Genomic DNA, 27,327 nt, shown 5'->3' with positions numbered 1-27,327 from the left:
TTACAAATTGTAGTCTGGAGGAAACTACCCTTGTTTATCAATTTTAGGCTAGACTACAAATTCCGGATATAAATCTAATCTCTTAGTACAGCATCCCTGTCTCTCCTTTAAAGATACTATGTAGATCCCCTATTCTCTACAAAGGAATAAACCTGAGATGTTTATATATATTGTCGGATTTAGTCAGGACAGATATTCTAAGAATTTATTAAGAGCTAGCAAGAGCAGCGGCCCATTTTTCAAGCTCCATTCGGTATTAACTCTAACAGCTAGCCTTCCTGGGAATCTACCAGAGAAGAAAAGTAAAGCAGCGATTGCGAAACCCCCAGAAATTTTCTTCAGCACATCTTTTGCAATCCGAAAAACCACTTACAAAAATTGATATTGGACACGAAGAAAATGTTATTGAAAAGAGGGACGAAGACGGCTACGGTCACGTGCCAGGGTAGAGGCAACTCATAAGACGCTGCCTCACCTCTGCCCTAGGAGCAGCGTGACAGAAGGGGATCGCTGGTGAACTTTGGGTGTTAACCCAAAAAGGGATGTCCGTAGACTATAAAAAATGGGAGTAAGTTGCTCTCAATTTGATCTGGTAGGACATTAAATGAATGCGGACTTAAGACTCCTCAATCCCTAAAAAAAATTGTCTAGCTCCGGCCAAGTTTTGGTGCGAACTATGGGCGGATTTACGCTGAATACGCCCTGGACAACTGTAGGTTTCTTCGGATTATATCATATTTTGCAATTGAGCACATCATATGTTCGGAATAGATTTCAGAGTCACCAAAAAAAAAAAAATGAAGTCTCCGGATATTGCAACTTATTACAAGTAACACACATGTTCAAGGAGTGGCTTACCAAAACTCGGCTGAATGGAGAAAGAAGGTCCAACTGTACAGAAAGCTGGTGTTCACATGCATGAGCTAGGCCCATTTAACATTCAGAAATGCATTTCATGTAGCATCGGAGAGGCAATGGGCGGGGGTTGCTATACAAGATATTTACAAGATATCGCTGCTATATAAGATGTTTACAGAGAATCTGCAGATTGAACTCGTGGAGGCTGATACACTCCCGAGATTCTAGAAGGTGTAGCAATCATTCAAAGGGAAGGAACAGGAAAGATTCTCGAGAAATTCACCTAACGAATATTTGATCCCACGTTGGGCGCCATTTGTGATAAGCATAGCGGTTCAGATTGGTTAGCCGTACAAAGCAGAGCAGTTTCACTGAACGGTTTCCTCACATGCTCAGCTCTGGCTACCATAAAAGCGTGCAAGCGCATGTTGATAGGAAGTTTATTAGCCCATAGATCGGCATATAGGCGCTTTGAGTTTTAGTAGAATATACAAAGACTTAAGCCCGAGGTTAGAAGTAAGATATAGCCATATTTCTCCCTACACCCGATTTGTGTACTTGTGTGAAGACCTTTGTGTCCTTCAGGAGCCAAAACTAGGTCTCCATAACTAGGAGCCATAACAGAGGAGAAAGAACCCCTCTCTGTGGGCAAGCCCTAAGACACCCTGCCTCACTACACTTCTGTCCGCCCAATATGTGGATCTTTCTCCACTTAAGCATGTGAAAGATGCAACTGATTAACAGCGGATCGTTTACATGCTGTCCTGCTGCATTACAAATCGCCGCGAGTGAGGCGTAACTGAAGGTGCCTTCGATGTCCCTGAATGCGCCTAAGGCGTATTTTTTATCGGACATCGCCTTTTCAATTTTTGCCGTTAGATCATGGAGTGCTGCTTCCATGGATTTCCCATTCTGGTAGGCATTTTGCCTACAGTGAAGTGGCCTTCTAGGGGTATATGTATCCTTTATGAACCGATCTACTTTCCAGTCCAGAAAGGAAGTTGAATTGATCGCATGCTTTCTGCGTCTGTGAAAGTGGGTTTCTCTAGTTTGGGAATAAATATTACCTTCACATCATGCCAATTAATTGGAATATAAGCGTGTGCTAGGCAAGTGCGGAATATTTTTAAAATGTGTAGATCCAGGGCAGCCATTCCCTCTATTACTAGAGCAGAAATAATGCTATCCGAACGTACAGAATTGTATCTGAAATATCCATTTCGCTAGTTCCAGTGAAACTACTTTGCATGTCAGAGTCCAATCTTCTGGTTGAGGGCTGAATGTACCTTTCGGCCTCGAGATGAGATTTTGGGTGTTGCTTGGGAAGTGCACTTCGAGCAAATGGTTTTCCGTTCCTTTATCGCTTTTTGTGTACCTTCAGCTCTGTAAAAGTAGATAACCCAACTGCTACGTCCTTTGACAAGGATATCCTTTAGCTTTGAGGTTACCTCATGAGAGGTAGTCTCTTCGCAAAAACGTTTCCATGATGATCGTTTGGCCCACCTTATGCTTTTCTTTAGAACTTTTTGAGCCTCGTTATACCGAATCAGCCAGCGGCTGAATCAGGGTTTAGAGCTCAGCTGAGGAGCACCCTTGTTTTTCTCCTTTGTTTCGCCAAAGGCGAGTTCCACCATGGGGTTTTACCCTTTTTTGGCATCATGCTAGTTGTGATCATCTGGGTTGTTTTCTCAATTCCAGCAATGGATTTGATGCGTCTCCTAGGGATCGTAACTCGCGCGTACAATTCTGTTTTGCACGTCTCCTAATCTGTGGTACGTGGATTCCAAAATGGAGTGGGTATAGTTGGATCCATGCGCATTACGAAATAAATACGCTTGTGACCCGAGAGCGAGATATCGTTTGATACTTTTCACTCTTTGACAAGTGCCGCAATGTTAGGGGATGCCATCGTGATGTTGACGACCTCTTGCCTGACCACATTGAAGAAAGTGGGTTCACCACCCATGGGAGGATTTGCAATTCGGTTCCTACCAAATACTCCAGTAGTCTCGATCCTTTCGCGTTGATGTTGGAACTTTTCCAGTATATGGTATCACATCCTTCTATTATTCCTGTGCCTCCACTTTTGGCATTTTGGTTAGCTCTGATGAATGTTCCACTAAGAACTTCGTCTACGTCATAAGAGAAATAAGCAGAGCATCACAGAATCTTCTTATCTCCCTGCTTGCTTTTTATGGTCAATTTGGTCGTTGTGGTGTCGCTATCAGATAGGTCGTTAACCAAGATAGCTTGGAGGGTCTTTTGAAATCACCATGCAGGAGCGGGGTCTGTTAATCCCATTGGCATACAGCAAGTCAGAATGTCGGAAGTTTAAGCCATGGTTCTTGTATGAGATATCGATGAATGTAAGAAGCCGAACCGTGACGCAATTTGTTTTTATTACCGTGACAAAGGGAATTCTAGCACTAAATTGACTAGGAAAGCAAAGTGGCTATACATAACTATCATTTCGCCATTTCGTCTCATCATGCAAAAGTCTGCAAGTGGCCGCAAACCTCTCGAAAGGTGTGTATCTACGATAATGAGCATCTGAGAAACTAGAAGGAAAGAAACCACCGTAACGGCACAAAATATCATAAATTAAAGTTCGCCAGTGTTTTATTGTCACTGACATTTGTTATCGACCACGTCCTTCATGATGCCTTAGCTAGACAATCTAGAGGGCTTTCATGGACGATATCATTTTTGCTGAAACACCTCGTCCACGTTGATGACATCTGCTTGTTCTCTTGCCAAGTCACGGAGTTACGTAAAATGGGTCTGGATTTGAAGAAGGAATCAAATGGAATCAAGCTGAAGATAACCTACAAACAATACCAAGGATTTCCGTCTGATTAGTCATTGCAATATTCATATCTTCACTAATGGTCATAGCAAGGGCACAATTTCGTCGGGAGACAGTCATATAATTGGTCTACACCACTTAGATGGAGACATTTTTTATAATGGCTGCGTTCAGCAAGTCAGCATGTCGGAAGTTTAAGACCCTAATTTCCCCACCAACAACCCATTGTTCTTGAATGAGAGTATACACATGTTTTGCAGCTATTGATCATCTACGTTACAGATGAAGATGCCGTGGGTTGCAGGTCCCCTTCGATGGTGTTAGGGGCAGATACCTGTAACGGTACCAAGCCTGTAGTAGAGCCGGTAGCCCGTGTGTTCCCGAACCTTCTGAATATCCGGTTCAGGAACGCTGATAGTTAGGAAAGTTCTCGGCCTATTAGCTCTTCCTCTTGCTTTTTTGCCTAATAGTATCGGGGTGGATGTGTTAAAGTTATTTTGGACTCCTATTTGTTGTAGGACCTCAGCACCATTACGCTCTTATTCTACAATCCAGAGAAAGCACTTTTTAAACGATGGCAGTTCGGAAACTTTCTTCAGGGTCAGTCGTGCACCCTCCCACACATCGTTGAAGGAGGAGCAGTACTGTCTGAGCCACTCATTCGTGTTTTCGTCGGGAAAGTTTATCTGTAATATTTTACGGTAAACACCTATCGACTCAAAGCATAGTATAATCCCTTGCGAGGATGCAGCCCTTACAGATAGGAGGAGTTTCCTCCTAAGCTGCTCACACTACGTTGTGTTGTAACCGGATGGATTGGTGTCATCATACGAGACCCATCCATCGGCTTCGATAGCTTTGGCTGCAAATGAAAATTTAGCCGCTGCTGTCCGAGCTTTCTTTGCAGCCATTTGAGTGTAAGAGTTGGCATCGTCCGAAGACTGCTGCCGCTTTGGTGTTCCCTTAGTCGCAGATGCCAAAGACGATCCTTTCCCTTCAATATTGGCACAACCCGAGGGTTGTGTTTTGCCTGGAGGCGATTTGCCCGAAGGCGGTTGGTGCCAAGGTCTTTTGCCCGGAGGCATTCTTTTCCTCGAAGGCTGTTTGCTGCCCGAAGACGGATGGTTATCCGTAGCTAACACTTTGGCCTCAGCAGGTGGCGCCGATTGGAACCCAGGATCAGGAGTGCTGACAGAAAGGGACTGCTTTGGCTCGTCCGTTAAGGACTGGATCCCAATGCCCTATTGGAGCACTTGAATAAGTGGAGAATTTGGTCTAGACTCAGGTTTTTCATCGAAGAGTTCAGAGTCGCCCCTTCGCTCAGGGTCGTCATGATTGAAGTGCCATGATTTTCTTTGTAGATTCAACCCCCCTTTCTTCGGTCTCAAAAATTATTATTTTCCTGCATACAGGTATACCACAACAGAGTACACAACACCAATTTTAATTATGAGACTTATGACATGACAGAACTAAACCCATCATCCATTGATTGGTACTATTATATTTTCTCTCCTCTCCTACCATTCCGAATTTCACTGAAACCCAAACAAGATCTCTAATATCTATTTTTTTATAAAAACATTAGCATGCATTCTTCTATTATTTCGAATGCATGCCATCTTATTTTCAAACCCAAGAAAGATAATAGTAATATGCTTTGGTGGTCTTGAATTTTCGTCTGCTTTCTGTGAGGGGGTAATTCGAAGCGATAACGATTGCAACTTGTCACTGTTTACATTTCACTTGCCTATCAAATTTATAGGAGCGTGAGTGTAAATATTTGCTTTGGGGGTACATGAGTATGTTGAAAACAATCTTATGTAGACATCAAAAGCCGGCACAAATTAGATTTTCTCCAATGGAAAAGTTAATATTTGCACCTCCGAAAAAAGTCCGATGTCGCACTTAATTCTGGTAGATAAACTGTATTGAATTATTGCCTACGTATACATGTTGTCCACATATCTATCCATGTACATATTATATTTGTATGGACGCATGTTTAAATTTATAATCTAAGAAGGAAATTGGAAGAATAGATTGATCTTTCGATCTTTGGCTATTACGAAATAAAGAGCTTTTTTGAGTCTGTTGAGTTTTCTCTGCAAAATTAAAATATATTTTTATGAAAATCAGTAAGAATTACGTTCTAGACAAATTCAGGACCTCATTATTAAATAATTTCTTTTCTTCCTTTTCAGTATGGTATGCATACAGGACGAGTTGAATCAAATGGGCCTAGGACAGACAGACTTGCCGTTTCCGAACAGCGATCATCATCACCATCATCAGATAACAGATAGTAGTACCGAGAACACATGTCAGAACGGATGGCCTCCGAATCCAGGAAATTTCGTACATCCTGATAAGCCGATTGGTTGGATGCACGGTCTATTGGGCTGTATGAAACCTGTCCTGTCCTTTATCGGAAAAGCAGGCGTTATCGATATTAAACATAAACAAACCGAAGATTGGGAAATTCCCTACGAATCAATCACAAAAATGGAATATATTGGAAGTGGTGCACAAGGAACTGTTTTCAGTGGAGAGCTGAATAATGAAATTGTGGCTGTTAAAAAAGTTCGAGACTTCAAAGACACGGATATCAAACATCTGCGAAAATTGGATCACGAGAATATCATAAAGTTCAAGTATGTATGCAGTTGATATTGTGATATTGAATATTTGCTTTGTTTTGCTGCTGATAAGAGCTATCAGTTGATAGTGACACCAAATCGATTTGTAAATTCCCTGATGTAAATGTGTTTGCACTTAAGTGTGTACATATCCATTTTATTGGCAGACTAAAAAGGATTATACTGTTCATTGGAATTACCTCCATGCAATGTACATGACAATTTCGTACTTTATCGGGCTGATACGCCCATCAGTTGACATTTTCAATCAAATTGCGTTTCTTTCACTTTTCACTTGGGGCTATCTCTCACTATAATACTTTTATGGTTTCCCTGCAAATTTATTAAATTCTTTATCGATAAATTATTTCCAAGATCCCGATTACCTCCCTGAGTTGGTTTTCTTCGAAATTCCCAAATATTTAGCCGCATATATCCAGAAACTGTGGGCACATATGAAATAGGCTGAAAACTATTCAGGAGACAATTGTGGAACATAAGGTGAAGGTAAATTTGGATTTTTTTGAAGATCGAGGCTTCTCAAGTTTGGAAAAAAATAATTGCCCGCCAAGCTCTCATTTCTCATATTATAAAGCTCCACTAATAATACTTATATTCAAACAAGCACCCCTCTGAACCGGGACCGGTTATTCTCCCCTACGACCCTATATTGGAGAGCTTGGTTAATAATTTAGGGTTCGAAATCCTGATTCTGTATGGGGATCAGATTACTTATCAAATTCTTTTATAAGATTCTCCTTATCTTTGAGGGTGGAATCCACTGTGGAGGTTGTTATTAAAATTAGCATTCCCACTTAACCCTTCGAAGCAGAGTTTGCCAGCTGTAACACCTGATAGCTTATCTCTGAGCGGAGAAGAATTGACGATGAGAGAGAGAAACGATCCCATTTTTTCAGTCACGACAGCGTAATTGGCAGGTTCTCCCATCATATTGTAACAATCACGAAACTAGGGATGGCCAGATGGCTACGCCAAAAACTAGTGAATTCTGTCCGTTTATGTACTGGTGAAACTTGCCTGTTGTTTGCTAGTCAATTCGAGAAGATGAATATTCAGTTCCTCATTCGATATTGTCAACAATCACGTATTCTAGATCCTTTCCTTCTGAATTTCCGCCAAAAAATAGGTTTTCTATTTATGTTGTTTGAGAAACTCCTGAGTCGGTATCTAGATGACGTTGGGCTGCACAATTTAGGAGAGGTTGTTTCCGACGCACTGACGTATCTTTCACACCATTATTCGAAACATAACAACTGGGAGTTTCGTCGTTGGAAATATTTTTCAACAAGACGAGTATCTTGACGTGAGATCCGTGAAATCAAGAAAGAAATAAGGCGGAATACCAAAAGCGGAACGCTTCAAGTAAAAAGGTATTGTGTTCATCTTGTGCGGGAAATACTCTATTCACGTTCCTTCATATATCCACCTCAGCCATTCATATGAGTTCACTTTATATGATGACGGCTCCATATACAAGGTGTAGAGTGCAATAAATTTATGAAAAATGCAAAATTTTAACCTTCCATAACTTTGTTAATAATAGTTGGATTTCTCGCAAACTTTCCAAAATTGTGTATTATTTTATTACCTATAATGACACTGTACTTCTAGGGTAAACTTAAGTTGGATTTTCGGGCAAATTTCTAATATATGCAATATGCTATTATTAAGTTTATTTAAGCCGATATCGGAATGGAATGTATTTTGAGGCCTATACTTCATATGAATGCACCATTGTGAATTTTTTCTGATTTTTCGGTTGGATAAGTTCTGAGAAAGAGACTTATTACACTTTTTGGGGTACACATATTGAGCCCCCACTCCCCTATGTTTCACCTGGTATCAAAAATATCATTATTGAGCTGTTTAATTTGATAGCCCACGCGGCCATATTCTGTGCAACAAGAAATATACACCCCCGATGCACATGTATGGGGAACCCCCCTTAAATTCAACAGAAAATGGCGTGACTCGCTATATGTACAGGGATTCACAGACCACATGTTCTCACCAAATTTCGTGACAATTGGTTTATACATTTCCGAATAAATTGGGTGTGACAGACATCGAACCGATTCTAATAAGGTTTTGTCTCACACAAAACCTTAAAAGGGGCATAGTTACGATCCGCATGATACAATTGGCTTTGTAAGGACAAGGCCGAAAGATGCCAATTGAAAACAAAAGAACCAACATTTGAGGAACTTGCCCACCTTCTACATGTAAAGCTAAAGCTATATGTGGCCTAACTTTGCCTTAGTTAAAAATGACACCTTTTCAATGGACCTATGTTGGTCATTTTTCGTTGATCACTGTATTTAATCTGTCGTTGTTGTCAGTACTTATCTCAATTGATTGTTAGGAAATAGCTTCATATACAGTGCACTTTTCCAATCCCTTCGAATTGAGGGCAAAATCTTCTTTTGATGGGTTTTAGCTTCTGAAGTGGATTGTACTGGCTCATCAAGCCATAATTCTTTTCCATTGACGTTACCACTTTTCTTCATTAAGGATGATTCGTTTAAAAAAAATTACGATACGACTCAATTATGGCTTTAATATGATCATCATTAAGCTTATCCGGTTGACCTGATCATTATTCATCTTTCAATGAAAAATCTCTGGAATGAATTTTTTCAAACCAATTCCAGCAGGGTCTTCCTTGTAAGGTTTCACCAGACAGATCATGTAACTTTTCACACTTTGCAATCCTTTATATCCGTAAATAAAAAAGTGAAATATGACGAAAATGCAGGTTTTTGGACTCCACATTAAAATTTACGCGAAACTAATATCTTTTCACAAAAATACCCAGAATTTTCTTCTAAGGTGAAATAAGATTGACAGTTAGAAAATGTCAAAAGGAAAAAATGTGTCGTTGAGGGAAACTTTTAAAAAACGCGACCACAGGCACCCATTTGTGAAATGGCCAAATATTAACCAAATACGAAATGTTCCTCGAATTTCGGAAGGATTACTGCTTGTCTTTTTCCTATAGTATTTTGAGTATGACTTTGTTCCAAACACTCTTTTGCTTCAATTCCCCAGTAATCCTTCTTTTCCCCTTTCCTTCTTTCCTCCTCTGCATCTATTCTTCTCCTCTCCTCCTTTCCTCCTCTCCTCTTATATTAGTGAGTCTTCTAGCAACACGAAAGGTGTACTTAAAAATTGTCAGCAACCAGTGATTTGTAGTTACGGCAGTTAAGTCCTAGTGGTTTCACGTGAGTAGCCCCCGTTTTGGCCTAATTCCACAGCCTTTTTAAAACACTGATTGATTTGAAGACCATAAACAGAGCGCAGCTGTGAGTGGCACAACGGCACTTGGTTATATTAAGTGCAGGCTCAGCATTCATAGAGAGGGGGTGCAAGATCTACCTAAGGTTTCTACCGAACTAAGGAGTACTGTACCCGAGTTGTATAGGGCAACTGCATTCTGCGTGGTAATGTGGAGATAGCCACAACCCCTTGTGGCTTCCAACAGTGGGCTAACTGAAAATAACCGGCTCGAGAACACATGCCTCTGAGATATATGAACTCGCAGGGCTATCTCGGTTCCCATGGTACTAGATAACGTGGCCAATGCCACTTCTGATAATGCAGTCTCGTGTCTGATCTTACTAGCCTACTGCTTTATGACTAGCAAATCAATGTGAATATAACTTTTCCAACACTTTGAGGTTCTCTTTTGTCACTTGGTGTTGGTTTGGTCGACAGGGTTGCTCCGACGACTGCCTCCTGTAAATATACCTTGTCTTTTGGATTTCAACCCTGAGTGGGTTGCTATTACTCGACTGCCAGCCAAAGTAGGAAACTCTACTCTTGCTACAATAAATTCTACGTGATAGCCTACGAGTGGGGTTTTTGACATTTCACTTCTCATAAGTGTTGTTGCTAACATTTTTTTTAGAAATTACGTTGCTTATGTAACAGCTACTGGATAACAGACGTCATCGCAAGGGCAGAGGCAATTCTTGAGATGATGGCTCACCTCAGCTCTTACTTAGATTCAAAACATAGTAGAACAAAACATCGAAAACAGCCAAAGGATGCTCTCTGCTCCTTTATGCGCAATCCCACATCTCGTTTTATGTTTGTTTTCGACCCTTTGCTCGCCGCTATTACTATCCCTTTGCTCGCCGTTGAACTTTGAGTAACGAATATCATAGGGTTTTATCCTTGGCTGGCCTAAGCAATTTTATTTGAGGATGTGAGTTGGTCCTGACTCCTCATCCACTGGTGGATGGTGGACGATGGACTGAACACTTTGAAGAGTTGCCTTTGTCGGTGATTTTTGAATTTTTAAAAAGTGAGTACTTGTGCAAAATGAATGGTCTGTGCACTAAGAAGTGGGAGTCAATTACTCCTCGAAATTAATGTAGCCCACGAACAAGGTGGTGCGAGGGGTAATTTATATAAGACCTCCGGACGAAATGGCATCCTCAAACAAAATATTTAGTATTTTCTCTGTCTCTATGGTTGTCGTTGTCCCTTAAAGCGATAGGATAGCGCGTCCACGACAGGCTATCATCTCTAGTTCTCTGAGATGCACATACTTCAACTTCCTTCATGTCTTCCCAAGAAGGTTGTATACTTCCTCAACTGCTCTGCATCATTTGTGCCTAGGGAGGCCTACTCGCTGACCATTCGGGGATAGTAGAATTGAAAGGTGTAGCCAGCTTTTTCTAAATATATAACTTATTTATTGTTACTTCCTCCACCTCATCAATGCGTCCGCATTTTTATCCTTAGCCTGTGATCCTGTAAGCTCATTCAAGCAATATTCTAACACGGAAGAATTTTTCATTTCAACCGTTTACCTCCCTCTAAAACCCTTAACTATCCTGCTGCATTTTTTTGTGTCCGGATGGCTCAAGTGGTTATAATGCTGGGCTGTTGTAGCGAAAAGTCGCGGTTCAAATCTCAATGATAGCAGTGGAATTTGTATCGTAATTTGACGTCGGATACCAGTCAACTCAGCTGTGAATGAGTGGCTGAGTAAAATCAGGGTAATAATCTCGGGCGAGTGCAATGCTGACAGCGTTGCCTCCTACAGGTTATCCTGTAGTGTACCGTTACGGCCTTGAATGGCCTTGATCCAATATGGATTCAAGGAGGATGCCAAGTCACTTCATTGTCAATATCGATGTACGATTGGTATCAGTGGAAGGGTTACAACCCCGCCAATCCAATCAAACACCAAATTCTGGAACGAAATTGAGTCTCCCTCTAGAATAAAGTCGCCTATTTCTTCCAGTCTAATCGACATGGACTGTCATGATCACGTTAAAATAGATCAACTGACGTGCCAGTGCTTTCTATTATACAGCTCGGGAATATTGTTCCTACCTGTAAACTATTGGTCTACCCGCTCTAAACACAACAACTAAAAGCTGAAAATCAGTCCTCACGGGAACTCCTTGGTTAAGCACTGTTAGGAATAGTCAGCTTTTAGATGGGACACCATTTTCGAATACTCTTATGACCCAACTTCACTCTTTGGTACTCAGTTTTATATGTATATCGACTTTATAAAGCGCCTAACGACGATTTTGCTTAAAATTAAATTACATTACATTTTAGACACATTTTAGACACTGCATCTATTTTCTTATCTTTAAATATCTCCACAGTAATTGATAGCACCCCCAAAAAAATGCAATAATTTGAATATGCCATGTGCCCGACAACTGCCTGTAAATACTGCTTTCATATTTTTTTTATTTCTTCTCATCTTTTTTAATTAAAAATAAAGCAAATAACATTCACTCCAAACATTGTTTTCCACGACCTTGCATTCCAAAAATTCTTCCGAGTAGCAGATTACACCAGGGAATCGCGCACATTCCACTGTGGTTGCTTTTATATGATATGAACGTATGTACATATAAGGTCAGTTGGAGATAATAGAATTCATATATATATATATATGTACGGACAACCGTAATATTGTATATGAAAAACCCTTAATACATTTTATCAGAACTAAAAATCAATGAAATAGAATTTCGTGCTCTGATAAAATTAAGATGGATAATGCAGGAGATATTGACGTCCATAGCTTTTATCACCATTTCTGACCTGCCTCACTTCCCTCAATTCCATATATGGTGAAAACTAGGCCAGAATTTATTAGTAAACAATTTTGCGGAAATATATTATGAAAGATTGTGATTTATAGAAGGTAAACATACACATGTTCTTTGAAATGATATTTGATCATTTTTCTGGGCAAAGTAGGTTAACAAATATCTGTGAGATTTTTGTTCTATTTCAGGCGTATAAATTATGATATGTTAGTAATATTTTCATATTACGTTGAGAATATTACATGATTTGACTTTGTTTCCTAGTATTCGTTAAGAAAGTCTTTCGTAAGAAATTCTGTATCTGTATTCACTAGATTTCAAGTTCATCTAGAATCGAATTAGCAATTGCTTTGGTTGGTTAATTTAAATTTTGTTGAGTATACATTTCTGAAACTCCGTTTTTTGATATCGCTATACAAGAATGAGTTTCATATTGATAGCTATCAAAAATGAGATTAAGTGTAATCTCGCAGTGTTTCTAGCGATTAAATTATTTGAAATAATTGAGACTTGCCTGTTCTTTTCGCTAGTAATATTTATTAATCTTGCAAATACCAATATTTCGGAAACCACTTGTTCCCTTCATCAGTGCCACAAGTGCATCGCATAAGAGCTTTCAGTTGAATTTGCCAACAGTTAACATGATATATCAAATAGACCAAGTGTTGGTTCACATTTACATTTGACAATACATAAATTTCCCTTGGGAATTTTTCAAGGGATGTGTAATTTTTCTCAGGGTGCATCATAATGTTCTTAAATGAATACCACAAAAATCGGACGCTTTAACTGAGAAATTTTATAGATGGGAAGCGGGGTGGATTCACCCTGACAAATCCCTATGAATTTGTCTTTTTTTTTCTTTACTGCATTCCAATTATCGAATGACTTTCGAAAATAAACTCAATTTGTTCCCAATAAATTTCTTATCGTGGAGACACAAATAGTAGATCAGTTTTATAGGATCTAGTTTTCCATGAAATTTTTGATTACAGCTTCATTAAAATAAAATTCAATTAGGAATGATCGCTATTTGAATTACTTATATTAGTATTACATTTACTTGCTTAAATGACACTACATCAAAGTTGCCGACATGGTGAGATTAACGACCTCCATCCTCATGTTATTTCAAGTAAGAAACGCGAAAATATTTACATTTTATTCAAATCCTATACATGGCCATAATTTTCAACAGAATATCTCCGTGTGTATATAAAATCTACGGAGAATCTCGTCAGCGATTAAAGTACAATTCTCATTCTAATATTAGCTTTCAGTTTGTGTTATTTATTTTTCTAAGCACAAAGGTCGAACGTTGATAATTTAATTGAATTATTCTACAAAATTGTGGTGATATGCGTACCCCTTCTGAATCTCATTATAGAGGAAATTTGTTGGGGGTTTTCAATTATACTTTTTTTGTTATTTCTTTGTAGTAATATTTTACGCATTATTATAAAAGCTGATGATGTTATATCACAAAAATGGTAGAATAAAGATTGAACGTGCATCTGAAAATGTAGAATAATCCACTCTGGACAAATGTAAAAGAAATCCTAGAATTTTTTGCTTATTTTTCCCAAGGTCGTATTCTTGGAAAAATACGCACCATATCACAATCGATCTTTTAATGAACAAAAAGAACTGAAGTCGGTTCTTTATCTGTTTCCTTTTCCATAATTCTGAGGTTTAACAAATTGGTTGTCCTGTGTTAACTATTGACCTATTCACTGCCCTTTTTACCTCTCAAACGATTTATTTAATGGCATTCGATTTGATTGGTGACATTCTCATATACCTTTTTTAGGATCAATGGTGCGGGCAATATTGGGTTCGGAACAATCATTCCTCATCGTCGCAACTCTGCACGTGAATAAAGACAGGTGAATCTTGCTAAGTATTCGATTACTTCACATTGGAATTGTTTGCTCCAGAGCAGGGGTTGTAATATAGTACATTTTATTGTTACAGTAGTCGGATTTTTTCGACACCTGTACCTTTACTATGCAGAATGATCTGTCCCGTTAGTGAAAGTCGCATAACGTCGCCTGGCTCTCTCCATATCTTCGAAGCACTTGGTGAAAGAGGTCGACCATATTCTGGAATTATTCAAATTTAATGGGTATGCTGACCGGGCTATCAACAGTTTTATTGACAAACGAAGGAGAATCCTTTAACAACATGGAGTTTAACCAAATCCCATTCGCTGAAAGGAAAGCCGTGGAAACATGATTTGGACGTCACTTTCGATAGTAGCACTAACGAATTTAAAGCTCTACTAGGATCAACCAAGGACCCGAGGTTCCAAGGCAGAGAAGAGAAAACCAGGGCTCGATGTGAAAATTATTCGAGCCTCCTATTACCTCTAGTCTTCATTTCAGTTTCTGTTCCGCCCCGTTCCGTCCGAGGAAACTTTGGGCCTGGGGAGAATCTCCCTCTCTCCACCCCCTCTCTAGTCAGCCCTGGGTCGAACTTATTTTATGCATGACGAAAATTTTTAATATCTTATTGAAATCGTCATCCAAGAGAGAAGGGGGCTTCCAAAGCTAGCACCTCATTGCACCCAAATCTAGAACTAAATCAAGCGAGATTGGGGTTCGCAGCCGATGTCTACGTATCGTAGGCATCATGCGGTTTTCTATATGCACCTCTCCGAACGTTTCTTTCGTCATACATGGTGTCATCAATAAGTAGTGCCACTGATTGCATATACAAAATGATTTACTGCTCATATTATCACAAAATTTTCATAGTTTGCAAAATAGAACCCTTATGTTTCGTTTCACGGTTTTTTGAACATTTTCGATCGCGGAAGTCCTGGATATCATTTTCCGAAAAGATGCCTTGAGTCCTTGTTACAGTGGCTTGAACGTCTTCTATGGAGTCGATTGTTTGTCCCTACATGACTCTTTTCGGGCCAGGGAAGCCCAGAGGCGGAAGATACTGGTAATAGTTACATGAAACCCACACATTTCATTTGTTTATCAAAATATACGCCTATACGCAAATGTAGTAACAGGACAACGTATTTTTCTAATTTCGGAATGGTGCTTCTGCCTTCAGTTTAAACGTCGATTTTTGCTTCAATCGGCTCAAAAAAGGTACTTGGAACGCCAATGTCAGTATCAGTATCTGGTACCCGCAGACCTTTTCGTCGGTACCAGTTATCATGCGCTCCATGTTCACACAGACTCGTGTTCACAATAGTGCTTTTAAAAAAAATCCAGGATTATTGGAATAAGCCTTGCGGCAACGTTACTCATGACCAAATTAGCCACCAAAATCCAAACTTCTCGCCTAAATGAGGGTTTCTGAGAAATTTTTTTTTGACTCTCTTTTATATGTTATTTTGGGTTTCACTTGTCGACGAAAGTTTTGAAACAGACAATTATCCAACGGCTTTACGATCATTCTTGAAGATCCTGTATCACTCATATGTTTGGGTTTTTGATAGCGCCTGCCAAAACAGACAGAAACCCTATCTCCCAGGGTTGGGGGTGAGGAGGAGTTAGCCGCTCCAGCTATACCTTGATATCATCATGGCAAAGTTTGAATTTTCAACCACAACTCTAGCGAGTAAGCGATGAGGCGAGTATGAAGTTGGAAGCTTCTTCTCTCCAACTCCTTTGACAAATTGCAGCAGTCGCTCGTCCCCTTTGGAAAAGAAAAGTTTAAATTACTAATCCCATCCCGTAGGGGCAGCGAGGAAAAAGGGTGTCCAGGAAGAAGCAGGAGGACCCTACTCTATAATTGTTGAAAACTTGCAACTAACGGCAGCCTCCTTTTAATAAGTTTTAACGCCTCAAAGTGGGGCTATTTAGTATTATTGAGAATCGTTTTGACAGAGGCAATTTTAGATAGGCCAAAATACCCTTTGGGCCTGTCGAAAGATATTTTTTTTAAGTAAGCTGCTGACTGCAGCTACTCAGCTTGAATGCTATCAGTTCTAGGATTCTAATTCAGTCTTAACAGCAAATATGGTTGCTACTAAGGTTTACGTAGCTCAGAGCTTGACATTCACGTCTAAGCGTCCTTTAATTGAACCATTTTTATCGCTCTAAAAGTGTTTTAAATCATACCGAATGTAAAATGCTTCTCTTTTTATAGCATAGCCCCGCATTCTGTAATTAGGTCAATAACCACTGCCGGATTGTGCCTCAGACTGATTCTGAATGATATATCTCAGGAAATAAGTTTTGCTGCTTGTTTTTTGACATATTGTCAAAAATTCTGTGGCGAAAATCATTTAGTTTTTTCTTGGTTTATTTAATCAAAGCATTTTTGCTATTTTGACAAGAATCGTACGTGAAATACTTTAAGACGTAACTAAATCTACCAGATGTACAGTCAAGACGTACAGCTTTGATAGCCTAGTTGGTTAAGGGTCAGCGTCTCGATCTCATTGCTCAGGGTTCGAATTCCGTTTTGTCATGGATGCTTCTGTTCGTCATTGTGTTTTCTTACTATTGTAGGCTTACCACTTGCACAGCATCAAATGTGATGATAATAAAATAACAGAAGGAATAAGAGACTGTGCGAATGGCTATACTCCAAATAGGAGTGAATAGGAGACATATACAGACCAACTGTTATCTGGTTACTCTGGCCCGCCGCTATCTCAAACAAAACCCTTCATTGGTATACCCACCTGGAGATTTGTTCGATTCAAAGGCGCAAGTGGTAGTGAATAAACCATATATTAAAGCAGAGCGAACGGATAAAGGAGCGTAGACTCTTTGTTAAACGAAGCAGTTGAAAAACTTTGCCGAAAACCGACATGTGTCGATCAAGCTCAGTAGTGTCTTCATAGAAAGGGCGTACTCGATTCCACTCCACAATCGGTAAAGCTGTAACTTTATCATGATAGAATAAATGCTTCCAGGTAGTCCCTTTTCGTTCCGAATAAGTCATGGCTATTGGGAGTTGTGGGCAAGCAGGCAATGTATACTACGTTATGCGTTTCCACGTACTCTGGTGAGTGGTCTGTCTGAGGTTTTACAATATTTATTGTACGTAAAATCCGAATTGATTCACGCTTCTTTACGGTTGTGAGTCTAGTCCAGGTACTTGCAGTTGATTTTCTAGTAATGGTTTCATAGTGGCTGCAATTTCTACTCCAAATTGCAAGAGAAAGCTGTTCGAGCTCGGAAAGGAGTCAAATACCCAATCCAACAGCGCCTACCCAAACTTGAGTCATTGTCAAGCGTGCCCTTAGCCTATACTGGTAATTTAAACTTAGGGTGGAACGGTCTGATGAACTACTCCCTTTGTCATTTTCTGCTCCTTCAGCAGTAGATTTATGTTAGCAATTAGGAGTCCAATCACTTTCCCTATACCTTTCTGTCCTTACAGAGAATTGCTTGTAGTGGTAGCGCCATTTTAAAGAATTTGAGCCCATCATTTGTCACGTGTAAAGCATATAAGAAGTAGCGTTCCACAACTGGTGTTCTTTGTGATCAACGTATCAACGAACGTTTCAAATCTAAAATTTACGGAAATATCGTCCGTCCTGTCGCTGTCTATGGTCCTGAGTGTCGGCCGACTATAAAAGACAATAAACGGCGTCTTGCGCTAATGGACACGAACATGTTGCGTTCAACTAATGGCATTACACGTTTTGATTACATTTGAAATGAGGATATACCCGATCGATATGGGGTTGCAGCGATCGTGCAAAAATTTCGAGAGAGGCGTCTACAATGGTATGGTCACGTAACTCGCGCTATCGAGAATTCACTTGCCAAGATTGATCTGAACATCGAAGTCAATGGTAGATGATCAAAAGGCCAAAAGGTGGCTTCATACGCTAGATGGGGATGTAAAAGCATCGAGATTGCATCCAGATCAAGCATTTGATGGAGCCAAATGGCGAAACTGATCACAACGAGCCGACCTCGCTTGTGAGCGAGACAAAGACTGAAGAATAAAAAGAAGAAGCATATAGGGCTCGAAATTAATTTTCAAAAGGAGAATAGAAGTAAACCTTTTTAAAGTTAGCAGTTGCTTTCCTGTTTTTCCTGAATATCCTTGGTCAGCGAAATCAAGTCTTATCGTAAATGAGTAGATTTTTTTACCGATAGGTAATTTGTTTCTCTGTTGACTTATTGCATGTCCTACAAAAACTGTTCAAGTGAATGATCCCGTGCTATTTAATAGGACCAAAGCGTATCCGCACCTGGTAAAGTCCCTTTTCAGGGTTTGTTATTCCATAAGATAACTTAGGGGGCGCCTCGTGTTCTGCATTGCAGTTTGTGTGTTGGATTTCCGGTATAGACATTCATTGTATGCAGATACTTCCTACAGGACAGTGAACAATTATTAGGCCGTGCGCTTATTCTGATTTTATTTATGTTTAGATCCCTGATTTGGAGTTTATATTGTGGCATGAAATTGCTATATCTCATGTCTGTTTCGCATCGATCGACCTTCCATTATGGTTGATAATTCTAAGTACAAATATTGGCTGAAAGCTTTGATCCTTGAAGCTTTTAGAAAGAATTTTGATGTTAGACCACCTTTACTTCCTTCGCAGATCCTCTCTGATGCTTTATTGCCTGCAAGTCAGCCCAACACTCTTTTTTGGGGGTACATTTACCCCAAAAAAGAGTGTTGGGCTGACTAACTCGCAGGCACCCATATGTGGTGTTTCAGATTCACTCCTTGTGTCCCTGCCCCTGTCTCATCCACCGTATTTGACTCGTCTGGGTACTATAGGATCTGATTCCTCAGATGGTTATCTTTTTAGAAATGCGGATCTTCCCTAATTACTGAGGTCTCGGATCGTGATTGGATCGGTTGTCAAAAACTCAGTTCTAGGTAGGGTAAACAGGTATCAGTGTCCGCTCCGAGGAGCCCAATTAGCGCGTTGGTGCGCCGTTTTGACGCCACAAACTCCTAAGACCGTGACTGTTGTTGTGGGAGCAGGGAGGCAGAGTCTAGCCGGCTCGGATCTTCAGAGCCAGCCCGTAGTATTCACGAAAAAAAGCAGCTCTCCCACCCTGCAGCTAGAAATCTCTCTGAGGTCTCCAAAGAATAGTTTACCCAGTGTCCGCAGCCTGACTTCAGCCAGAGCTGGGCAATCGCAGAGAAAGGGTTTCCCTTCCTTCTCCGCAACTTCGGCAATGCGAATTGTAGAGTATGCCGAGCCTAGTGGCCTAGTCCCCTATGGGCCAGTGCCTCGTGCAGACCGCCGTAATCTTGAATGCATTTGCACGCGCCTGGCACAGGAGCTCTCATGATCGGGCTATGTTATAAGCGGATCAAATTCTCCTTGACTTGGTACAGCTCGTAAGCCTTCGCCATCTTAGGCTCACGGCTGCTAGGTAGTGCGAGTAAACTCGGCCCCGGTCTGTGAAGCATTCCTGATAAGCACTTTTTAGTATTGCATTGAGCGCTTCCGGCGATCCAGTCTTTATCTCGTAAATCGTTGCAAATCTCCATCTTTTCATAAGTCCCTTCAGTTTTGGGAACCTTGAAAAAGTCGCCATTACCAGATATGACTCTTTTGAGCATATCTGGATGGTCGTTGAGGTTATTGAGTGGCTCTTGAGCAATGCTCATGCGACGCTTCTTTTGGTCAAAATTTTGCAGTTTTGAGATAAACTTCGCTGTCACACGTCTCATGCCCAAAATATCAGAAAAAAAAATATGGCACCAGCCGATTAAGATGTCAATCAGCAACTTCTCTTATGGTAAATCGACGATTTTCCAAAACAATTTTCTTCACAGCTTCGACGTTATCATCTGTTGTTGATGTGCTGGGACGTCCAGAGCGAGGTCCGTCATTGACATCTTCTCGGCCATCTTGAAAGTGTTTGTACCATTTGTAAACTTTTTTTGTACTTAGAGCAGGTTCACGTATGCCACGTTCAGTGTTTTAGAGCACTTGATTCTCCATTTTTTGTAATGGAAAATCGCCGAGCACACTAAAACACGTTTAACTTTTCTATCTGTCAAAAACAAACTAAGTATGCTATATATTTAAAACTGTGCACATTTTTTGTTTTGTTTAAGAATTGAGAGGATTCCTAAGCCCGCCATCCACTTAATGGCGGAGGTGAGGCAGCGTCTATGAGTTGCCTCTGCCCTGGACGAAACCGCAAGTCTTAAATTTTGCATCTTGGGTGCTTGCCCAAGGATGAGGGTTCCGTGGGCCATAACCGCGAAAGCATGTTACTTTCCAACTGGTTTGGTCCGAAATTAAGTGGATGGCGGACTTAGGAACCCCTCAATTCTTAAACAAAATTTTATTTTAGCTTCGGCCGGCTTAGGCCTAAAATTTTACAAGGCGGATTTGTGTTCATTATAATTCATACACATGACGTGGTTTTGAATTTACAAAAGGGACCAAATACCACCTTGTAACCCCTCGCTCCCCCTCGGACACCACCTTGTCGTGGTGGGGGAGCCTGTAGTAGTTTACTGCTACACTAAGGGTGTCCAAAATATGAATATAGAAACAATGGATATAAACTCTCCAAGTGGTAAGAAGTCACAGACTTCGAATCCACCCGCGACCATGAGCAATCATGTCGCAGCCGAGGCGCGGATTTTGGAGGCCTCACCACGTTCATATTTGCCTATAGAGCAATCTGTAGAAGGCATGCTTTCCGAGTCAGTGGAAAGTTTGCATTTAGTGCCTACGGCGAAGTTAGCCAGAAAGGAAAGTACGGAAACTCTCAAATTGGGAGAAACTGGAAATCCGACTACGGCCGGCCCGTCCGCGGTACTACAGCCCAAATCTACCCGCAAGCGGAAGAGAAAGGCCTGGCAGAAGGGAACTTCGGCCACTAAGGAGGGGGGACTACAGGCTGAATCCTGCCTGTCAGAACCTTCTCCGCCATCCTTACTGGGAAGAGCGGAAGAACGGGAAGCTGGTGACGTGGACGCTACTGGTTCAACGCCAGTATGTGGAAATGGATCCAAGCGGTCCGAACACCGTGAACCTGGAAAGGCCCTAAGCCGACGGCAGAAGAGAGCACTGCGAAGGAAGATGAAGCACCTTGGGAATGAGGACATGGTAACGCCCAGAGAAATCGGACGCAAGGTAGCGGAATCTCCGGCGGAAGGTGGGGATAAACTGGAAACCCCGGTAAGATCCACACTGGACGCACCAGACTCTTCAGTCAGCGGTAATGCGCGCAAGAAGCGTAAGACCAACACATCTGCTGTGGCCGACGCTTTATTGTGCTCCGCACCAGGGCTTACATCCACGCGTCTCGCGGGGATTAGGACCGGTGTGCCGGGAGGTGATCAAATCAGCGAGAGAGATCTCAATGAAGCTGGTCCCTCCCACAGGAATACGAACACGAAGGCGGGAAGGAAGAGGACGTATGCGCAAGCTGCGGCCTCTGTTCTGACTGCTGCCGTGGGAGTTTCCTCCAAGGATGGCAAAATGTCAGAGGGACAATTTACCATCCTCCAGGAATGCCTGTGGAAGAAAATGATGGAGCCTGGAACGAAGCCACGATTTAACGATCAAGGTTTTCGTGATGGGCTTCTACATTTGGAGTGCGCTGACGAGGCTGCCTTAAAGTGGCTCCAGCAGGTAATCCCAACTTTGAGTTCCGGCGGTTGGCCCAAGTTCACTATTGTGAACACTGAGCTACGCAGGACAGAACATGTCGGATGTTGGCTACCGGGCCCTCGAAGGAAGGCAGAGGACATCATCCGCTTGCTGGGTGAACAGAATCCGGGCATGGACTTTGGACACTGGAGGGTAAAGTTCATGAATGCCAGGAAGGACCAATCTACAAACGTGGAGGGCTTCAACTTGGTATTCGAACTGGACCAACAGAGTCTAAATGTGCTCAGGGGAAGTCACCATATGGTGCTCCACTTTTTCCTATATAGACTGAAATTCAGTCATATCAGGAGACTGTAGGGCATCATCTCCATTTTTGAGAGCGAAGAACAATGATGGTCTTCGACTTACACAACATAGAGCAAATTGCAGCATCTTCGGTGCGCTCTCCCACAATGGAGACGTGCGCGGAGGATAGTGCATACAGGGGCGGAACCCCCGTATGGGGGCTCGCACTGGGGAAGGGACTACAGAGTGAATCCTACCTGCTAGTAACTTCTCCTACACCTTCCAAGGAACAGGCGGAAGGAAGGGTAGCCAGAGACGTGAACGAAACTGACTTGATGCCAGTTCGAGTGATCGAATCTATGCAACCCGGACACCGCAAACCAAGTAAGGTGCTAAGTAGAAAACAGACGAATGCTCTGCGGGATGAGGTGAGATCTTTCGTGGATGAGAACATGGGAATTGCGGTACTCCCAAGTACGGCTTTTCTCAGAGAAATCAATCACGAGGGGATCGAGTCTCTGGCGGTACGGTGTGGGGGAAACCCCGTCATACGCGGACTGCCGCATACGCTTCTAACTGTTTTCTATAAGACAATAGACTAAGTTTATGTCGAAAAACATAAAGATTGGTCAAATCAACCTGCAGCATGCCAAAGCTCCCTCCTACCTGTTGGCAGCGAGAATGACAAAGCTACAGGATTTCCCCTATATCTTTCTGGTGCAAGAACCGTGGGTTCGATTTAACAGAATCTGTGGTATTGGATCAGTAAAGGGGGCTAGGATCTTCTACGACGAAAGATCCATAAGACCGAGAGCTTGCGTCCTGATGTCAAGACGGTTAGAGGCAACTATGCTGAGACAATATTGTTCCCAGGACTTAGCTACGGTCATCATACAATACCAGATAAATGGCGAGAGGAAAAACATCATAGTTGCCTCCGCTTATTTACCCTATGATTCTTTGTATCCTCCACCGACGCAAGAACTTAGGGATCTGGTGGCGTATGCACAATCAAGTGGTCTCGAACTCTTAATAGGTTGCGATGCGAATGCTCAACATATTTGTTGGGGCAGTAGCAAATGCAATCCAAGAGGAGAGAAGCTATTTGATTTCATCACTTCAGCTGGTCTTATGACTGCAAACGTGGGGTGCGCCCCTACGTTCGTGGGACCGAGAAGAAGCGAAGTAATTGACCTAACAATCTGTACCCCAAAATTGTTAGAGTTGATTACACACTGGCGAGTGCTAGACGAGGTCTCACTGTCAGATCACCGATATCTAGAATTCAATCTGACTATTGCGGGCGAACAGTCTGCAGTACAAAGACGGAACCCTAGGAAAACGGATTGGGCAAAGTTCAATGAACTTCTTGGCAATAAAGCACAGTTCCCTAGGCGACTAAGGACTCCTTTGGTGCTGGAAGATGAATTGAAAACTCTGAGTTACACACTTTTAGAGTGTTATGAAGAGGCTTGTCCTATTTCCCGAGGCCAAAGCGGTAAAACAGTTCCTTGGTGGAACCGAGAACTGCAAAAACTCAGGAAATCAACCAGGCGACTTCTAAATCGTGCTTGCAAAAGTAACAAGAACGAAGACTGGTTAAATTTCAGGAACTCACAACGTGAATATAAGAGGCTCGTTAGGTGCTCGAAACTCGCTTTAGAGCGTACTGTGAGGAACTGGAAGGCGAAAGGGAGACTTCAAGGCTGTGCAGAGTCCTCAAAAGGGATGAGTCGGCCAAGTTGGATTCTCTTAGAAAACCCGACGGTACTTTCACGAACTCCAGACTGGACTCAGTACAGACCCTCCTGGAAGTACACCACCCGGGGGAACGGGTGAGAGAGGTGGTAGGGGGAGAGTTGACGGTTCTTGCAACCCCTTCAACACGCAAGTGTTGCAAGAGGAACTGGAACACTGCGAAAGCGGTTGTTACCCTTGAAAAGGTGAGAGCTGCGATACTGTCCTTTGAACATTTCAAAGCACCTGGCATGGATGGCATCTATCCGGCAATGCTAAAGGAGGGTATGGAGCATTTAGAGCGACCTCTAACAAATATTTTTCGAGGATGTCTTGCTCTGGGCTACGTGCCTTCTTCTTGGCAACAGGTTAAGGTAGTTTTCATACCGAAACCTGGGAAAGATGACTATTCTAATCCAAAGAACTTCAGACAGATCAGCTTGACTTCATTCTTGCTGAAAGGTTTGGAGAGACTGGTGGAGCGTCACATTCGTGGAAAGGCACTTAGGTCACACCCACTTAGTGAAAACCAACATGCTTACCAACGTGGAAAGTCCTGTGAGTCTGCTCTTCATTCTTTGGTCACAAAGATAGAGGATGCAACTTTGAATGGTGAGTACGCGATGGGGGTGTTTGTGGACATTGAAGGGGCTTTTGACTGTGCGCCTTTTCAAAAACTTTGTGATGCCGCCAGAGCGCATGGTGTTGATGATGCTTTAATTAAGTGGATCCATGCTATGCTAACGCAAAGATTGCTGTGCGCTGAGGTAGGGGTCGATCGCTACCTGACTACGGAGGCAACGAAGGGCTGCCCCCAAGGAGGTGTGCTTTCGCCGCTTCTGTGGAGTATGCTGATCGACTCACTGCTATGCGAACTGCAAAATTTGCCAATACACGCTCAAGCTTATGCTGATGACGTGGCTGTACTTGCTGTTGATCGGGATCTTGGAACGGTGTGTATATATACAGCGTGCCGTTGATTTGATAGACAGCTGGTGCCTTAGACATGGTTTGTCCGTTAATCCAAATAAAACCACAATGGTTTTATTCACAAAAAGGAGAAAACTGGATGGACTTTGCCTCCCTGAGATGAGGGGTACTACCCTTCAACTCTCCGAAGAAGTGAAATACCTGGGGGTTACTCTAGATAAAAAACTTCTTTGGAACAAACATGTAGAGGTAAAGATGAAACGAGCTCTCACAGCTTATGGGTTGTGCAGACGGACCTTTGCCTCGACATGGGGACTCAGGCCTCATGTGGTAATGTGGATATACGTTGCCATCATTAGGCCGATGTTCGTATATGCATCCGTAGTGTGGTGGGTTAAAGTGAGACAAAAAGGTTTTCACCGTAAACTAGTTGCACTGCAAAGAACTGTTTGTCTGGGTATCACTGGTGCCATGAGCACGACATCCGGCGTAGCTCTGAATGCACTACTCAATTTGCAGCCCTTGGATATATTTATTCAAAGCACTGCAATGAGAGCAGCCCATAGGCTAATTCGATTAGATCTATGGGAAAACAACGGATGTGGGGGGCACAGAGCATTGGAAGAGTTACTGGGAGGACTGAATCCAGTTCTTACAATGCCTTCCGATTCTCGTGTCCCCATACATCTGTTTGGTAGAAGATATATAGTTACCCTGAAGCGTAGAGAGGACTGGGAAGACCCAGAGGAATGCGTGGAGGGATATACGGAAGTCTTCTACACCGGTGGCTCAAAAACAGAAGAGGGTTCTGGAGCCGGAGTCTACCTCTCGAATAAAAACGAGAAGTGGGCTTTTCCTTTGGGACAATATGCAACGGTTTTTCAAGCCGAAGTTTATGCGATCCTAAGGGTGGCAAACTGGGTGATTGACGAGCGGTTGAAGGGCAGGCGCATCGCAATCTGCAGTGACAGTCAAGCTGCACTGAGGGCATTGAGCAGTCCTTTGATCACCTCGAAAATCGTTCAGGAATGCAGAAACCGTTTGAATTCTATGTCTAGATTCAATACGGTGGAACTACTCTGGGTACCTGGTCACTGTGGCATAGAAGGAAATGAAATCTCGGACGCTTTAGCGAAAGAGGGGTCAATCTCCCCTATGCCGGGACCGGAGCCAGCAATTGGGGTATCAGTAGCATTGGCTAAATCTGTTTTCAAAAACTGGGAACAGGTTTCCCATAATGACAGGTGGCAGAGCCTTAATGCTGCTCGACACACCAAACTTTTCCTGCCAGAACCCAACATACGTACCGCAAAGTTTATCCTGTCGAAAAGCAGGAGGACTTGCAGGTGTATTGTGGGCATTCTGACAGGCCATAATTCACTAGCTGGGCATATGTTCAGAATAGGAATTACCGAAGATGATACGTGTCCCTCCTGTAATGAGGAAGCGGAATCCACGGAGCATTTCCTATGTGAATGCCCCGCCTATGGACGTATCAGGCATCAAATCTTTGGTGCCGATGTTCTCCAATTACGACGGGTAGCATCACATCCACTAACGGAAATCCTACGATACGTTAACGAATCCGGAATATTCCGTTAGACGGGGGACGCGAGTACAATGGGCCAACACGGCCTGAGTGCTCAGAAGCTGTAGCTTCTCCCCACCACACACACACACACACACACACAACCCCTTCGGTCACGCCGCTCCCAGGGCAGAGGTGAGGCAGCGTCTGATGAGTTGCCTCTATCCTGGACGAAACCACAAGTTTTAAATTGTGCACATATGTTGGGGTTACAAAAAAAATTTCGTAATTTGAATGTACGCTGTCTGCGCAATTTGAAAGTTCACCTTACTTTTTGAACATACCTCGTACATGTATAAAGGAAATAGTTACGTCCTGGTGGTTTTACGTGAATTCCCGCGGTCTTGTCGCTCTACGGCCTTCTTAAGAGACGGAGTTTCGGTAGCCAAAATTATATCCTTGCTGTCACTGGCACAACCGTATCAATTTATACTGCAAGTAGGCTCAGCATTCTCACTGGTAGATGCAAGGCCTACCTACAGCATCTATGGTAACTAAAGAGGAGCGCAACTCCACACTTGAGTCCGCAAGGAGCTTTGTTCGCGATGTGTGTGGGTATAACTACAACCCCGATGGAACTCAAGGGGGTTAGTCGGGTCGGGAACAAATCCATCTGGAATTTTCTTGAGACATATGGACTCGAAGGGCTATTCGGGTCCTCATGGTACCAGACCACGTCTAGTGAGGATTCGTGGGGCAAGCCACTTCAGAAAAGTCCCCGTGCAGACTCGGGTCTCAAGGCCTTCGAGCATTCGACTACTATATCACGACCAGAAAGTTAATGTCAATACAGTGTTTCCCGGCGCCTCCTCTTCAAGGTTCCCCTTGGCCACTTGATGTTTATTCAG

General features: G+C 42.3%; 1 protein-coding gene across 2 annotated transcripts in view; it reads left to right on the top strand.

The window, feature by feature from the left end:
• LOC119648099 (mitogen-activated protein kinase kinase kinase 12) overlaps positions 1-27,327 on the top strand; it is a 145,850-nt gene that overhangs the window by 92,744 nt on the left and 25,779 nt on the right. For both annotated transcript variants that reach the window (XM_038049599.1, XM_038049600.1), the window contains one exon: positions 5,869-6,318. In XM_038049599.1, the coding sequence (XP_037905527.1) occupies positions 5,869-6,318 (450 nt within the window). The remainder of the gene's footprint in view (positions 1-5,868; positions 6,319-27,327) is intronic.

This window comes from Hermetia illucens, chromosome 2 (assembly GCF_905115235.1).
Source record: "Hermetia illucens chromosome 2, iHerIll2.2.curated.20191125, whole genome shotgun sequence".
NCBI classification, from domain to species: Eukaryota; Metazoa; Arthropoda; class Insecta; order Diptera; family Stratiomyidae; genus Hermetia; species Hermetia illucens.
Note: the sequence above shows the minus strand (reverse complement) of the source record. Positions and strands in the feature narration are given on the sequence as shown.